This window comes from Octopus bimaculoides, chromosome 9 (assembly GCF_046866305.1).
Source record: "Octopus bimaculoides isolate indiv1 chromosome 9, ASM4686630v1, whole genome shotgun sequence".
Classification (NCBI taxonomy): domain Eukaryota; kingdom Metazoa; phylum Mollusca; class Cephalopoda; order Octopoda; family Octopodidae; genus Octopus; species Octopus bimaculoides.
The window spans coordinates 19,689,243-19,707,188 of record NC_142936.1 but is presented as its reverse complement, the minus strand read 5'-3'; the positions used below and the strand labels follow the sequence as shown (position 1 = coordinate 19,707,188).

Sequence of the window (17,946 nt, the reverse complement as noted above, 5' to 3'; positions counted from 1 at the left end):
TTCTTACCATGTTAGCTGTATCAAGTATTTCTACTACTACAAATTGGTCGTAGTTGGTATTTATCAATGTGGTTTATATCTCCTTGGTTGGTATTCACTAGATCCAGTAGGTGGGTTATTGAACCTTTGCTGCATTTTGCTATTGTTTATGCGATGCATAAGCTGCTCTAAATTAGCAGAGCTGGCGTAAGATACCTTCATGGTGTGTTGATTAAAAATAGCATCATACTGATTAGATTTAGGAAATCACTTGTCCAAAGCAGCAAAAAATTTTCCAGTAATCTTGGTTGAAACATGCAAATTGAAAATGAGGTTGAACCAGAGGACATCCTGATTCCTATATCTGTTGTTAGGCTTATTTGATCAAGTGTGTTCTACAAGATTGGATCAAGCAGTTGAATTATTATGTCATATGTGTGTATGAGTTTTTGTTGGTAGTTCATTGACATGACCAATTCTTTCTGGCTTATGTTCTTTATCTGAGTGAGTTCTCAAACAGTAACGTTGTGGTGGTATACAATGTGCATTGCAGTTTGATGAATTACCAGTTGACACGACTTTAGGAGGACAGCTGGGAAACCATCGGGGCCAGTTGCCAAGTTTGAGCTCATTTCATTTATGGCAGCTATTACATCTTCCTCTTCAATGTCAATGTAGGTAATGGATGCAGTCTTTTTCTACTGAGTGATATTGTCAAAGAAATCAGCTGGGTTCTTTATCTGCATGTGACTCAGAGGAGAAGTGAAAACACTCTTGAATTGTGCACTGAGCACTTCACTTATCCATGTGGAGTCCGCAGTCAGTGAGCCATTAGGCAGGAATAGGGTCCTATTTTATACTGTGCCGCAGCAGTCTCTTTTGCAAATCTATAGAAAGCCTTGGGGTTTGTTTTTATGCCTATCCTCCAATTCTCTATTTAACTGGTTTGAGACCTTTGTTCTGTGTCTCCTAAGGATTTTCCTGTCTCTGGGAATTCTATTGGCATGTTTGCTGGTCTTTCTTTTTGGCACGTATTTGGCGCATATGCCTTGTATGGTTGACATAAAATTACTTAGTTTGAGGTCATTGTCTTGTATAGAAAGGCTGTCATGCCAGTTTTGATTTTGAATCGACTTCCAGTCTGCCCTGTGGAAATTCAGGCTGGATATCGCTTGAGTCCACCTGATGGGGTGGGTTTCAGTGGGTTGTCTAGGACCATACATAGTTAATTCTATAATGTCATGATCTGAGAGAGATGTAGGTGTTACTTTCACATTATGGATTAGGCTCACATTGTTTGTGAAGCAGAGATCTAAAATATTGCTTCCCCTGGTTGGTTGGAGCATCACTTGTTCCATGAACAGCATGTTGGAGAGTTCTAACAAAGATTTTGCCTGGCTTTGTTCATGCAGTGACATCCCAGAGAGGATGTGACCTTCAGGCCATTTAAGTTTTGGGAGGTTAAAGTCGCCTAGGAAAAGTATATTGATGTGTTGGTCCAGATTTGTCAAGACCTCTTCTATGCATCTGAGGCTATCCTCAAATTTACCCTCCTGCTTATTTATATATATATATATATATATAAGGTATTGGTATCTAGAAGATCCAAAGAGTGGCAGGTAACGCTAAGTGCTGTGGACAGACTGTAGTTAAACTCTTGGTTCGATAGTGATACGAGTGAGGAGTTTAATGTATATTTATATATACATACACACATATATTAGTCGAAGAAAGTAAATACATTATGGCATTTAATATTGAGCTACCTCTCAGACACCAAAGAACATTTAGACATTTGAAACCAGTAAAAATAATTAAAAAAGGCGACAAGAATGTGATTTGTGTAGAGAAATTTATCTAAAATATTTTTGAAATATGTTAAAATTTTGTGGAAATCGCCGATATTCAATGGGTTTCTTCTTGAATTACGTCCCTTTGTTTCTCCTTTTCGATTTCTGAAATATATAATTTTGATTATAATTGCGTGTTAAACATTACTGGTCGTAATTAAATGGAATTCTTGCAAAAATAACACGAAAGTTATCACCTTACATTATCAGAAGAAAACGATTTGATAGATGATTTAAAAAAATAAATAAGTACAGAACAAAAAAAAGTTTTTTATGGGGATTCTCTCCCTTACATTGTGTCGTTCGTCAAGGAAGCTGCTGTAACCCTATACTGCAAAAGTAAAGTAGTACTCCATTCCCATAGTTTGAAATTCAGAAATCCTTTTCTTCCTTACTCACAAACCTTGATTTATTAAGTTGATTTTATGTACTTTATTTCAAACTCTATTGCAGTTTGTTGCAACTTTACTAAAAATGGCACACATGCTATGGCACTGGCTCCTAAGCTCTGGAGGCCTTGTTTAACTCCTCCTCCAAATAATGTAAATTTGTAAAATGTAGGTAAAACAAATCAGCCATAGCAGGATCTGAATTTAATTTCTAAAGCAACTAGTTAATTCCTTCAGTACAATTCATTCTCTAACAAGATGTCGTTCATTTTGTATTAAATAATGCTGACAGAGAGTCAAGTAGTGTCTTGCTCAAGGATGTATAAGTATATTAAATTTTGCAGTATCAGTAATAATCAACTAATTCCTCTCATACTTGGACACACACACATTTCATGTGGTTGAGACCTTTTCGACCATATGGTTTCTGCATCTATAATCTTAATTGGTGTAATTCTTCATCCTTTGTCTTTTAATTTATCTATAAAATGGAAATAATAGTTGTCATTTATTTTCCCCAATACTGAGATACATCAATGAATGCTAGTTCAATATCTTTTCTTTCCAGTTATTTAGCCAGACTTTGTCTTTTTTTAACCTTCCACATCACCATTAGAAACACCTATTTTATTTTTAAAGAATCTTGTTTGATTGATATTCATTTATCTAACCATAAAGTTTTCCAAGAATAATTTTCCTTATTTTACTAAATTCTTGGATTAATATAATCAGTACTTTTTCACTATCTTAACCCATTACTATACTTAGAAAGACATGAATATTGCAATGCTTCAAATTCCTTAGCATCCTCTAAAATAAATTAATATTACAAAAAGAGCCATGTACTTGTATTACATTTTGGCAAGGATCATGGTTTATACACAAAAATGAAAAAGGAATCAAGCTGCCTGCTTAATGTTCAAACTCTTGTTTTCCATTCTACCAGGATTGATAAAATATCAAGTTGTTATTAATCAACTTAATCCCCACTTTCTTCACTCTGTCAGATTGAAATTGTTTTACCTTGATTTTTTAGCTCCAGTGCTTTTTTCCTAGCCAAATTTTTCTTATGTTTGCGGCTTGCCATATGTACTGAAAATAAAGCACAAACATTTTATATATTTGTCAAAGTAGGTATTTATCTCCTCTCTCTCTCTATATATATATGTGTGTACTTACATCAGAAGATAAATAGCTACATTGTTACTTGGGTTTTAGTGTTTCCTGGTCATTTGCTGACCCCTAGACCCTGTATAAATTTCCATTACACAATATAATTTGTACCTATCTCTGTAGATATATGTACATGTGTACAGTTGGTATATTTGTAGATAACTCAGATGTGATGTATAATATGAAAAATAGTATCCATTTCTTTGCAGAGTGTAGTTTCAATCAGTGGACCTCTGGGTTTATGGGCTCAGCATGCTTTCACCTCATCACTCTGCTCAATGAGTGACCAAGCAGATATATAATGCATTATTTCTTTACTTGTACATTCTGCATTGCATTACTTGTAATATATCATACATCATTTATTAATTCTTTATTTCTATGTATTGGACTGTGTCAAATGTATGAAATATAGAAACAATACACGTTGCAGCACTGGGACATTAATTTACTTATTGAAAAATGACATTTCACTCTATGGATACTCTGAGAGTGACATTTAGATTAGAGATGCAAATTTTTCTAGATCTCTCCTCATTTGCCATTTTCAGATCTGCTACAAGAAAATCAATTCTATAAATGTTTTCCAGGGCAGCACAGCAAGCGAGCATGCTAATTTCCTATTATAGTAGTTATAGGAACACATATATATAATATTCCTTTCTACTATGGGTGCAAGGCCTGAAATTTTGGGTGATGTGGATAGTCAATTACATCGACTCCAGTGCTCAAATGGCTTTTATCTTATTGACGATGAAAGGCAAAGATGACCTTGGTGGAATTTGAACCCAGAACATTAAAAAAAAAATGAAACACTGCTAAGCTTTTGTCTGGCATACTAACGATTCTGCCAGCTTGCTGCCTGAAATACAAATATAATATTGATTTTTAAATTTTGGGACCAGGAGTAAGTCGATTACATCAACCCCAGTATTCAGCTGGTATTTGTTTTATCGGCCCTAAAAAGATAAAAGGCAGAATGTAAAGACAGATGAAATGCTGCTAAGCTTTTGTCCGACACGCTGATGATTCTGTCAGCTTGCTGCCTTAAACACAAATGTAATATTATGAAATATGTGTTCTTGTAGAAATATATATGCACAAACTAAGTACATTTTGCCATCTCATTATTTCTGTTTTACATTTTACTTCTGAATTGTTTTCACATGTTAGTAAAATAGGAAACAATCAGACCATATTCATCATTTTGAATATGCTGCTTTTTGTTTTAATTGCTTTTGAAAATAATGAAGAATTTCGTAAAATAACTGTGATTTATGAAACTGGTGTTTGGATCATAAGTTAACAGGGAGTTCTGATGGCAGGTTTTTAGAACAGGAAGTGGGCAGTTGTAGTAGTTGGTATCAAAAGGGTTAAATGAGTAGGGGCACAGATAGAGAGAAAAATAGGTTACTGAACATCTATGATGGGTTCAATTCAAATTAATCTGTCTAAATATATATATATATATATATATATATATATATAAATATATTTCAAGCTAAATCAGCTTCCTATTAAGAAACAAAAACAAAAAAACCAATTTCACCAAAGTTCACTAAGACTAAACAGGTTAACATGGTATATTTATTGCTCAAACGAGATTGAATTAGTACAGAAAGTAACTTGTGGAAAACACAAATTCCCTAATTTAATGTTAAAGATGGCTGAAATGGGGTTCCTCTGAAGGATTTCTGGAGTAATGAATCACTTAACAGGGTGCAGGGCTCAGAGATTCAGGTGTTTCTCCAGTGAAAGTGCTACTTCTGTTTTCAGGAGCAGCAATAAATATGATTATCAATGAATCTCCAAGATTGATGTTGTTGATGGTTGATGACTATAGGTAAAACAGATGGGCCTTTTTAAAAGAAATCATTCTTCTGTGTGTTATTTCTTTTTAATAAGAGGTTTATTTAGCATCGGACAGGCATTTTTAATCATCCTTGTTGCCACTGTAGTGTTACAACAAAACAGTACAAGTAAATTTATTAATTAATGGAAAACCATCATTTATTTTGGTTTGTATCCCTACATTCTCCTTACTTCAACAATTTGATTATTTAGTATCATTGTTGATGGTGTTCCAGGGGAAGAATAAAAAAGAGAAAATAGACTTACTCTTAAAATCCTTTTCTGTAACTAATATAATTCCATCACATATATCACAAACATTTAACACATGTTTATTCTTAGGCTCTTCTAGATGGGGTGCAGTTGGAATTGCTGGTATTTCATCCTGCAGAGGAGAAAATTCATTGAGGAGTCTTAGAACAATTTTGTTAAACATTGCTGGATAATGAATCTATTGACATGCATAAACGTTCAGATTTCTGTTTAATATAGTTTTACAAAATGTTGAAAATTTAAGATATTTGCATAGGTCTACCGGGTTACTCTCTTTTACTCTTTTACTTGTTTCAGTCATTTGACTGCGGCCATGCTGGAGCACCGCCTTTAGTCGAGCAAATCGACCCCAGGACTTATTTTTTGCAAGCCTAGTACTTATTCTATCGGTCTCTTTTTGCCGAACCGCTAAGTTACGGTGACGTAAACACGCCAGCATCGGTTGTCAATCGATGGTGGGGAGACAAACACACATACATATATACGACGGGCTTCTTTCAGTTTCCGTGTACCAAATCTACTCACAAGGCTTTGGTCGGTCCGATGCTATAGTAGAAGACACTTGCCCAAGGTGCCACGCAGTGGGACTGAACCCAGAACCATGTGGTTGCTAAGCTAGCTACTTACCACACAGCCACTCCTGCTTCAGAAAAAAAAAAATTTCTGTTTATTTTAATCTTTTCCAGTGTTTTCTAAATTAAAACGAAAAATATCATCTTTGTGCTGTAAAATAGAACAACCACTATAATAAAGAAGCTCGGTCATAATTTTCAATATAACCCAAATTTTAGATACAGAAGTGTGTACAGCTATATGTAACAATAGCAACAATAATACAGCTGAATACAATCGGCGATTGCAGATCAGCCGGATCATCAAAATGATGCAAGGGACACAACTCTAAACTACAACTATATTTCATACAAATGATCTCAGGATAGTCGCTTGTGGAATATCCCAGACCGTTTGGAAATAAGACAAAAATTTAATAATAGGCGCAGGCGTGGCTATGTAGTAGGAAGTTTGTTTTCAACTACATCGCACCTTGGGCAAGTGTCTTCTATTGTATCGCCGGGCAGACGGAAGCCATGGGACTGGATTTGATGGACAAAAATGGAAAGACCCCACTCTATGTATATGTATGTATTTGTATATATTTATGTGCATGAGGCTTGGTGTTCGTCTCCCACCACTGCTTGATAACTGGTGGTGGTTTGTTTACGTCCTTGTAAGTTAGAGTGGCTCGGCAGGCGAGAACGAAAGAATAAGTATTGGGGTCGGTTCGTTCGACTAAAAGGCCTTCCAGCATGGCCGCACTCTAATGATCGAAACAAACGACAAAAAAAGATATTACTGAACAATTTTATATTTTACAGTTGGTTACATAATAGTTACTGTTAAGTATATAGTTATTCCCCTTGTACAATTCTCGGCATCATTAGACAAAATAAATTAGATTAGGGCATTCGGAGAGCACAAACGTCTGTCAAGGCAACACCAACGTCCTCTCAACAATTAGCCAGAGATGATTTTTAAAATGAGAATATCTGAAATAAACTCGATTGCTCTCACAAACGAGAACACTAAAAATGAACCCGACTGCTCCCAAAAATTAAGTAAAAAAAAAAACAGGAAAAATATAATCCAAAATCCTTATCCGGTGCCGGATCGATCCCAAAATCTAATCAGTTTGTGCCAATCACGAGGCCAAACACCCCTGAAAGTTTCATCCAAATCCATCCAGCAGTTCTTGAAGATATCTTGTCCACGGACAAACAAACACGACTGAAAACAATACCTCCGCCTTTGCTAAGGTAATAAAGAAAGCATAATTAATTGATAATTCATTCACGAACACCAAAACGTAGTTTTCAGTTTACCATGGATAAATCTCCAAATTTAAGCATCTTGTACTTACCTTCATCATAGCTTGTAGAACTTCCACAGCTGGGTTGTGAACTTTGTTTTGCCAGTGGGTAACATCTGTTGCATCAAGTGCATAGACTGGTGGAGTATTATCAGGTGAACCTATGTAAATAGTGTTTATAATAATAATAATAATAATAATGGTTTCAAATTTGACACAAGGCCAGGAATATTTGTAGAGGATTTAAAGAAATCCTCTACAAATATACCTTGGACTATGTAGAGTCTGAGGACATAGGGGGAGAGTACTAGTCAATATACATCCACCCCAGTGTTCAACTGGTACTTAATTTATTGACCCCTGAAAGGATGAAAGGCAAAGATGACCTCAGTAAAATTTGAACCCAGAAAGTGCAGACAGACGAAATGCCACTGCTAATGGTTCTGCCAGCTTGCTACCTTAATAATAATAATAATAATAGTAATAAGGTGCTACTTTAGTATGCAGTCTACTGCAGTATCCTATGCTGTGAAATTACTTTTAGCATGTGGTCTATCTTTTCTTACCCTTTTGCACTTTAGCATGTGATCTGCCTCCACTATAAGAACTTTATACTACAGGATGATAAAAACAATTTGAATAATGTTGAATAATGATTTATTAATAACTTATACTTAAATCTTAATTAATGAGACACACTTCCTACATCATTTAGCAATGCCACAAACAAATCTATATGCCTATAGAAATCCTTTAAGCCTTTTGTTACCATATTTCTGTTGAGATGCTCTGTGTTTCTTTCAATTAATTTTAAACATAACAAAGAATTTAGTAAAATAACTTAGTTATCATTCAGCTAGTGTTAGGAACATAAATTGTGACTAAGGTTTGGTGGAAGATTTTAATTCAAAACTTACGGAAACAAGATATTTGTACTACAGAGCCAGAGGTTGTTTCAGCCGGGTTGGTATCGAAAGGGTTAACAGCATTGTAATGGTTAAAATTAACTCAGGTTAAGAGGGTAAGAAAAGGTAGACCACTTGCTAAAAGTACTTTCGCAGCGTAGACAGGATACTGTGGCAGACCACATGCTTAAATAGCACCAATAATAATCCTTCCTACTATATGTACAAGGCCTGCAATTGTGAGGGAGGGGCTAGTTGATTACATCAACCTCAGTGCCTAACATATGTATTTCATCACCCCTGGAAAGATAATTTGAACTCAGAACATTAGGTGGATGAAAAGCTGCTAAGCATTTTGTCTGGCATGGTAATGATTCTGCCAGCTCGTCTCCATAATAATAATAATAATGATGGTAATAATGGGGTTTCAGATTTTGGCACAAGGCCAGCAATTTAGGGGGAAGGGGAAGTTGATTACATTGACCCCAGTGCTTGACTGGTGTTTATTTCATCGACCCTCCTAAAGGATGAAAGGCAAAGTTGAACTCCAAATGTAAGATGGATAAAATGCTGCTAAGTGTTTTGTTTGTTATACTAATGATTCTGCTAGCACACCACCTTAATAATAATTATTATTGTTTCCAGCTTAGATACTATGCTGGTAATTTGTAGGAAGGGAATTATTTGATTAAATCAACCCCGATACTTGAATGGTGCTCATTTTACCAACCAGGTCGAGCATGTCATTTCTGAGGGCATGAAAATGATGCAGAAAATAAAATTAAAATAAAAACATTACAACTTTTATCTCAATAATTGTTTCAACACCACGTTTCTAGTGAAAACCCTATCAGCAATGAGTTCGCCTTGTTTTGGATGGTCCATTTCAGTATTAACCATTATTCTTCCATTTTTCTCCTCGATGTTCTCTCTGTTTTGATTTCTCTCCTTTGTGCTGCTTCCTTTTCCATTTCATCTTGTTGCCTTTGCGATGCTCTCGTTCTTGGATATTCTCTCCTCACTGCTGCTTGCTCTTCTTTTTCATCTTGGCGCTTTTGTGTTGCTCTCTCTCTCTTTGGATATCTCTCCTTTGTGCAATTAGGTGCTCCTTTTCATTTTGACGTCTTTGAGCCTGTCTTCTTGTGTTCGTCTCTCTTGTTTCACTTCTTGTGATTGATTTAATAACCTTAATGTATTGTTTAATCTTCTTGTGTTCAGTTCTTCTTGAGTTAGACTGGCTGTTCTTCGCCTTTGTCTCTCTCTGGCTAACTGTCTCCTTCTGTCTGATTCAATCTCCATAGCAAGTGGATGAGTATATTTAATACAATGGAACACAAACTTCAAAACAAATGAGTATATATGTGTGTGTGTGTGTGTTAGTTTGTTTATATTTCAATACAGTTTGTTTATATTTCAATACGTAACCATACAAAGTCCAAAATTACACAGGATTACATTAATGGCATACACACAGAGACATATTTTTCCCAGCAACATCTACATGTTCTCTATCTCTGTCTGTCTGTCACTCTCTCTCACTCTCTTTACCGCCTGAAACAGATAAAGATCTTGAAGACAAATTTCACCACCTTAGCAAAATTCTTCAGTCATAAATGTTTACAAACATCACTGTATCGGGAAGTATTTGTAAATATTTTATATTTAGCTTTTCTTTAAACAGACAATATTATCAAGCTTTCTTTCAATAGACAATATTCTAATTCTAAGACTTAAGAATTACTACTTATTTATTTTATATTCTATTAGCTTTGCACATTTTTGAAACAGAAAATCTTCCAGAACAGTCAATCATCCATAGAGATACAGAAAACATAATTTTGAGGTCCAAAAATCTTATTTACTTATGTTGTTGTTGTTGTTGAGAGAGAGAGAGAGAGAGAGAGAGAGAGAGAGAGAGTGTGCGTGCGTGCATCTGTAGATAGAGGCAGAGTTCATCAATAAAGTGAAAAGGGTTTTGCTGAGAGAGAGCAAGAGGCGCTGTTTGATACCACTCCCTCTCTCATTGTTATTACCATTTTGTCTCTTCTATTTTTTTTACTCTTACTTACACTGCTACTTCCTTATTGCATGATTTCAGACAAACTTACAAACCAGCTCATTACTATAATAGATGATACAACACCATATTAGAAACACTGCCTGGCTCATAGAGCAGTGATAAATACACACAGCAAAACAACTGCAATAATGATAGCCATACACATGAGTTCTTCCATCCAGAATGTTGGGCATCTGGACTTAACCATATTGGATCTCAGAGGGATTACAAAGTACATTGTGGGCACAGCCCTTTCTTTTAGATGAAAACAATGGTGGGGGGATTAAGCAGAGACAGGATATATCTTCAGGTATGTATCCCACTTAGTCGTTTGAGTAACTAACTTACACACCTATAAATACATATTATAGGTCTACTCAATCAGGACTGATCTGGAGTTATACAACCTTATAACATAATGGAATATGAAATATCCTAGGATAGAGTGAAGCATCATTATCATCATTTAACGCCTTTTATCCATCCTGGCATGAGTTGGACGGTTTGACCAGAGCTGGTAAGGTGGATTGCTGCACCAGACTCCAGTCTGATTTGGCATGATTTCTACGGCTGGGTGTCCTTCCTAACACGAACCACTTTACAGAGTGTGTTTATTGTTTATCTCATAAGCACTTCATCAGCAAACTCTGTGACATAGTATCTATGTTGCTATTCAATACCAACTACTTACGTTTTAGAAGCCTGTTGTTTAACCAGCGAACCTGCTTTCTTGCATACTTGCGAGTCACTCTTTTTAAAGCTTCAACACCTGTTCAAAAAGAAATATAAAAGGTAGTCAATTTCAACTTCCAAACTTTTCTTCTCAATTCATGAAACTCAAATTTAGTTTTATTTTGCAACTTGTTGGCTATATCAGTTCTCAATGAACCAAATTCTTGATCTAATTCTGATTCTTATTAGGAACTATTTCACTTGGATTCTAAATAGATCCTAAGAATCAGAATAGCTAAACCTTAGAAATAAGTCTTCTGTGGCATTTTGCAGATTATTGCTATGGAATACTGAGTTGGTATTGTAAAATATCATCATCATTATTATATCAATAGAGCAGCAGAAAGTGCTGTAAAGGTGTTTCCCCTCTACAAGAAATGTCACATCTGTAACATATTGCAACGTTTCTTATGATTACGAGACATTAATTACATACATTTTACATTCAGTGAATGATTTGAGGAAATTTTTTTCTAAGCCTGAATGAAGTTTTAGAGGCCGCTCAGTACTACAAAATATTGACTCAGTTCTAGTAATATTACTGATATTGCATGCAAAGTAAACTAAACACTTGTTACATGTTTGTCTTGGTCACTGATGTCGCTTAAGTTAAATAAAGTACCACACGACTGCACAGCTGTGTTGTGTGTGTGTGTGTGTGTGAGAGAGAGAGAGAGAGATTGACTCAGGTTGTTATTTTTAACTATTTGTTAATATCACAGAGTAGTGGGAAGTGCTGTAGTGCAACCAGTAACTTCAGACTCGCTATTGCAAAAGAGGGCCGTCTGTCAATTAGGCAAATGTTCACTCACCAACACTGCCTACAAACATCGGTTCTGAGAGATATTATTTCTCATTTATAGCTATCTTCTACTTTCTCTAAAGAAAGCGTGAGTGCATCGGGTGGAGATCGCCATTTAGTGTATCCAATTCTTCTCCACTCGTTATTCCTTACAAAAACAATATATATCTCAAAAACTGATTCGATTTTCATTAAAAATCAAATGTCAATAATTTCATAAATATTTCTCGTTCACTTCTTTTCTACCGAGAACACATTCTGTGAACGTCAAGATTTCTCTGCCAGTTAAAATTTCGCACGCATGAGTCAACCGACAAACAGCATTAAAAAAAAAAAGACAAAAATCCCTTTAGAGTTACTTCCCTTTGACTATAATCTCTCTAGTGTTGCTTTCGCATGACTATGCTATTAAAATTCGTTAAAAACTTCTATTTTTGTAGTTATAGTTACCGATCTGTTGTCTGTATTAATCACATTTTTAATACTAGCCTTCATAAACAAATACCAGTAAAATAATATAATTCAGGCAAAGTGTAAGATATCAGTTAAATAAATACCAGTTAAATCATCTAACACTTTCCTGGAAAACCTAGGTTTTGTACCAAACAGATCGATAAAATGCTTAGTGCGGTATCTAGTAACGTACTGAGACCAAATTCCGCCGACTTCAGCTTTGATTATCATCCTTGTAGGCGACGATAAAATTAAATTACCTGTGAAGTATCAGAAATGACTTATACTCTTCTAATGCATCTTTTTGATGTAATAGTCGACGTTTCCGTCAGAACAGGCGTGTGTGTATATGGGTCGGATAACTGAGTCCGTAATGCAATAGGTAAATACAGTTTCCCATATCGATTGCCATCATTGCAATAACTTTGAAAAAGGCGTTGAATTGACAGAATAGTTAAAGCCTTGCAATGATTGTTCCTCGCGGATGTCAATTTTACCTTTTATCCCTCCGAGATCGATAAAGTATCTGTGAAATAAAAAGGTTGATGGTATCGACTGACCCCTTCCCCTCAAAACTGCTGGTCTCTGCGTTAGAGACGATTATTATCGTAATTTGGTTTCAAATTTTGATACAAAGCCAACAACCCCAGAGCTCAACTGATACTTAAGGCAAAGTCGACCTCGATGAAAATTGAACTCTGAACGTAATGCATCATTTAATACATTAACAGCTATAACGGTATCTAAGTTAGTGTTAACGTGTATTTAATGCAGAGCGCGCCAAAAAAAAAAAAAAACTAAGTAGAAATAATTACGTGGCTAAAGAAAAGCAATATTAGTCTGTGACCAAATATTATTTCGGCAAGTACGAGGAATAACTTCAGACATGTTTCGGTCTCGTGTCATCATCAACGAATCATAAACGTCACTGTACTTGCGGAAATAGCGGTGAGAAAATCACTGATTAAACGTACAAGATTGTACATTGGTTATTGTGTTAAAATATTCTCTGGGATACAGTTTTTACTCTGTGAAGTCGAAATATCTGGGAAAGATTATCAGTGACTGTAATGTAACTTTGAGGGAGGAAGTACAAGATTATACTTTGGTATGTTTAGTCTTTGTGCTGTTTAAAGAGACAAGACTGACAGGATACCATTAGAATGTTTTCAATGTCTTTTGTTTGTTTTTTCCATGGAAGCAGAGCAGATTGGTGTGAGTGGAGTCTAGGTTACATGTGGATAACGTCTCTGTGCAAAAGGTTAAGGGAGATGTAAGTAAAAGATAATACCACTATCTGCTTAGAAGTGCATATTACTGAAGGTAACAGCTGCGAATTTGACCAACAAGTTAAAAATGTTGCGAGACACTGGGCAATTGCTAAAGTTATTCAAGCGAATTCTTCCTGATTTCTAAGTCTAAGAGCACCAATGATATTGCGACAATTTCAAGAAAACGTTATAAAACAGCATTTCGTTGTGCTTATCAACTTTATAAAAAGCTTTCGATAACTTTTAAGATAGCTTGGAAGATAATGACTGTTCGAAAAAAAATGAGGAGATTGTAAGGTAGTTCCAAGATGATCGGACTATTTGGGGAATTTTAGCTCGGCGTCCTTTCTAAATGCTACCTGAATAGGGCCGTATACTACTTGCTCCAACGCTATTTGCGATGTTTCTGGCTGGAATATACACCTAACTATTTGGTGCCACAATATGTATTCCGCATAATTTTCTTCGTGATGACTCGGTTTATACCCTACGAATAATTTTGAATGCGCGGCAACAATCCTCGGTCTTTCGATTAAAACCTACAATATCCCCTCATCGTAACCAACCTTTAAATTTGATGAAGGGGTTCACATATTTTTGCCTTTTGTGCCATCAAATTGACAAAATGACTGCTAGTGACTTCCCTGACAAACGCTATATATGCCTTGTCATGAAATTTCGTTGGAGAATACAAAACTGATTCCTGCTCTTTTAGTTAAAGTAATCAGGATAGTACAATAGTGCATCCCTGCCTGTTATACTCTGCTCAGACCTACGCCCATTGTATGATCGATACACAGACAAAAAGTTGTTGAACAGTTAATTATTCATTCGTGAAGTACAATGAATATATCTTAGCAAGATTTACAATCTCCTAGCTGTAAGTGTTCATGCAGCGTGCAAATATATACCTAGTGTTGAGTGTCCGGTGAAAGGCCGTGTTCGACAACGGGCCGAAGTGTGGAAGCCATTGAAGCGCTTAAAACTTTCTTTATAAGAATGCGATCAGGTAGATCTTTAATTGTGACTGCGTAATTTTTTTTTTTAAATTTACACTTGAAATAGAAAGAACAAAGAGAAAAAAGGTTATGCTAGGAGTGTTCACTTTCTTGTTTTGTTTTTTTTTTGTTCAACTTCATGGGCCTGGAGATTAATAATAAAAAAAAAAAACATGAATGCACTTCGCTTGGAAACTATTGTATTAATCATACTTGTGTATAAAAATTATAACACGTTCTTCAAGACTCTCCAGCATTAATAGAGATTTCTCTAAAACCATAAATTATATATGTATATATGGCACACCTAGATTCTACTAGGTCAGAGCAAGATCTTTTTTGTTGTTGGCACTCCGTCGCTTACGGCGTCGAGGGTTCCAGTTGATCCGATCAACGGAACAGCCTGCTCTTGAAATTAACGTGCAAGTGGCTGAGCACTCCACTGACACGTGTACCCTTAACGTAGTTCTCGGGGATATTCAGCGTGACAAAGTGTGACAAGGCTGACCCTTTGAATTACAGGCACAACAGAAACAGGAAGAAAGAGTGAGAGAAAGTTGTGGTGAAAGAGTACAGCAGGGTTCACCATCATCCCCTGCCGGTGCCTCGTGGAGCTTTAGGTGTTTTCGCTCAATAAACACTCACAACGCCCGGTCTGGGAATCGAAACCGCGATCCTATGACCGCGAGTCCGCTGCCCTAACCACTGGGCCATTGCGCCTCCACGCAAGATCCTTTACACCGATACTATTAACACTATTCTGCGAGCATAGAAGAATCGGCACCTTTGGTCTACGGGCCTATGAAAGAGCGAAATATCTTTTATTCTCAAGTCATACTCTCGAATACAAAGCAATGGCTGATGTATTCAGCAAAAAAATTATCAAACTCACACTAGTTAGTTCTAAAGCAGAACACGTCAGGACGTTTGTGTTTCGCGACAGAATAAAACTAAATGGATTAGAGAACGTGAAAAGACAGCTTTCACTCACTAGCATCTACAACGTTTGGAAGTCTTCGAAATACGATCTAGAACAGGAGGTGGGATTGGGGGACTTCAGCTCACAACTCAAACTTAGGCTTAACAATACCTTTATTTTTCTAATCGCAGCCTACGCCCCGGAAACGTCGATCCTAAAATCTGAAGATAGACGCAAATTGGAAGTTTTTGGAATGCAGTATTCATTGCCATCCATATTAGATATCATTACGAGAAAAACATTGAAATATTTTCATAATTATAGCTCTTCACAGGACATCCACCATTACTGGCGCAATAATAACAAAAATCAGACAGTAACTATATACCATGCTGGTGGTCCAGTTAGCAGTGGAGGACTTAGCGATTAAGTGTGTTTGAGAAACAGGCTTTTGTACAGTTTCCATCTACCATATTCGAATCACAAAATACTGGTCAATTCATGGCTATGAAAGAAGATACGCGCCGAAGGCGGTGCACAGCAGCATCGGTCCCGAAACCACGAAGTTGCAAAGCGAATATAACTATAACTATATGGCCAAGCCTTCACTAGTAAAATGTGACCTGGCTGTGACTACATCTTTAAGTCATGGGCAAAATATCCAGTTACTTGAGGTCCTTACGGATCTAGGGGACCAATATATCGTGGATTGCTGTTAATAAGTAAATACTATATGACTTAGTGCATTGGTTTACGGGCTCAGTTCTGATCTATGAATGCTGTGACTTGTTGTCAGGTACTATAGCGCCCAGTTTATAAATTTACTTGGGGGTCTGTGATGCTGATAAGACGACCCTTGTCACAGCAGAACTATTTAATTCGATTACGAATTCAGAGTCACCCTGAGATCTAAGAACAAGTTACGGTTATGTAAATACTCAGTAAAGTGTATTCGGTGTCTTGAAGACGTTCATCTGCGGAGCAACTGGGATCCCTCTATGACGTACTTGTGATTCTTTTAGACTACAAGAAATTGAAATAATTTAATTTGGTTCAGGCACAGGCATGGCTGTGAGGTTAAGAAACTCGCTTTGCTAACCACATGGATTCTAGTTCAGTCCCACTCTACGGTACCTTGGTTGACGGAAACTGTGTGGAAGCCCGTCGTATATGTATGTGTCGTGTTTGTATTTATCCCCTCATCATCGCCTGTTGGTTCTTTTACGTACTCGAAACATAGCGATTCGGTACAAGAAACCGATAAATAAGTGCCAAATAAAGAAAAAAATAACTACTGGAGTTGAAATGTTTTACTAAATATTTCACCAGCCTGGCCGCAGTTCGACATTTTAAACAAGTAAAAACAACAAACCGACAAAAGACTAAATAGGATCTCGACGGATGTATGTTTTAAACAGCTGGACGAATCATTTATGAATTTTAACTATTTTCTAAGAGACGTTAAAATCGAACGAAGCGGTTTTATCTCTTTAAACCGGTCATATCCGGCGCAAATATTCTACCTTGTTTTGTGTTCCGACCAGCCAGATCCTGCCTCCTACACATACCTTCGAGACTTCAGTGATGTAAATAATTCAAAGCTAACTTCTATTTTTAACTGTTTCAGTCATTAGACTGCAGCCATTCTGGGGCGCCGTCTCGAAGGATTTTTAGTCGAATGTATCGACCCACAGTACATACTTTTTAAAGACTGGTACTTATTCAATCGGTCTCTTTTTGCCGAACCGCTAATTTACGGGGATGTAAACACGCCAGCGCCGATTGTCAAGTGGTGGTGGGTACACATACACGACGGACTTCTTTCAGTTTCCATCTACTAAATCCATTCACAAGGCTTTGGTAGAAGACACTTGCCCAAGGTGCCACGCAGTGGGACTGAACCCGGAACCATGTGCTAGAGAAGCAAGCTTCTTTATTTCATAAATATTTGCCATAAAGGCGAACAAGGACCACAAAGAGGGGACGAACAAGGACCACACAGCCGCGCCTATGTGAATAAATACACGTTAAATTTGACAGAGTTCTTCTGGATGTTAAAGGGTTTATATTGTCTACGTATCAGAGAACTGTTGAGTCAGTATCTCTCTAATGACGGTATGGAAATGTTTTACCATCTAGTGGATGACATAAAGAACAGAAACCGTATCACGTAAGATTCGCCAGGCTTTGTGGTAAACAAACATCGAACATGAGGCAGATGTAAACAAATATATTTTTATAATGATGTTAAAAGTATATCAGATAATCAAGTAAAGATTTCAGATAATGTAAGCTGGTGGAAACACATTACGGAAGCAGTTTGTGATGTTGTTTTCTGTCAATTAGAACAGCTCTGAAGAGCCAGCAGCTTGTTTGCCGCGATCAGGTTTCAACTAATCAAGGTAAAAAAAACAGTGATGTATAT

The 17,946-nt window shown here is 36.5% G+C and overlaps 1 protein-coding gene and 1 long non-coding RNA gene across 2 annotated transcripts in view; one reads left to right on the top strand and one right to left on the bottom strand.

Annotated features, from left to right (window-relative positions):
• The window catches only part of LOC149134003 (uncharacterized), a 34,781-nt gene extending 17,749 nt beyond the window's left edge, over positions 1-17,032 (top strand). Inside the window, exon 2 of the long non-coding RNA XR_016243070.1 lies at positions 15,713-17,032. This is a non-coding gene — a long non-coding RNA (uncharacterized LOC149134003). The remainder of the gene's footprint in view (positions 1-15,712) is intronic.
• Positions 1,815-12,224, bottom strand: LOC106876196 (tRNA dimethylallyltransferase). The gene is made up of 6 exons (XM_089357242.1): positions 11,891-12,224; positions 11,038-11,115; positions 7,434-7,543; positions 5,510-5,627; positions 3,242-3,310; positions 1,815-1,934 (listed from the first exon to the last, which is right to left on the bottom strand). The coding sequence occupies exons 1-6, from the start codon at positions 11,907-11,909 to the stop codon at positions 1,885-1,887; spliced, it is 444 nt and encodes a 147-aa protein (XP_089213368.1). The 5' UTR covers positions 11,910-12,224; the 3' UTR covers positions 1,815-1,884.
• Positions 17,033-17,946: the final 914 nt, after the last annotated feature.

Coding starts and splice junctions, on each gene's coding strand:
- LOC106876196 (XM_089357242.1), bottom strand. Junction 5,628..7,433: donor TTCTACAAGCTATGATGAAG/GTAAGTACAAGA, acceptor TCTCCTCTGCAG/GATGAAATACCAGCAATTCC. Junction 3,311..5,509: donor TACAGAAAAGGATTTTAAGA/GTAAGTCTATTT, acceptor CTTTATTTTCAG/TACATATGGCAAGCCGCAAA.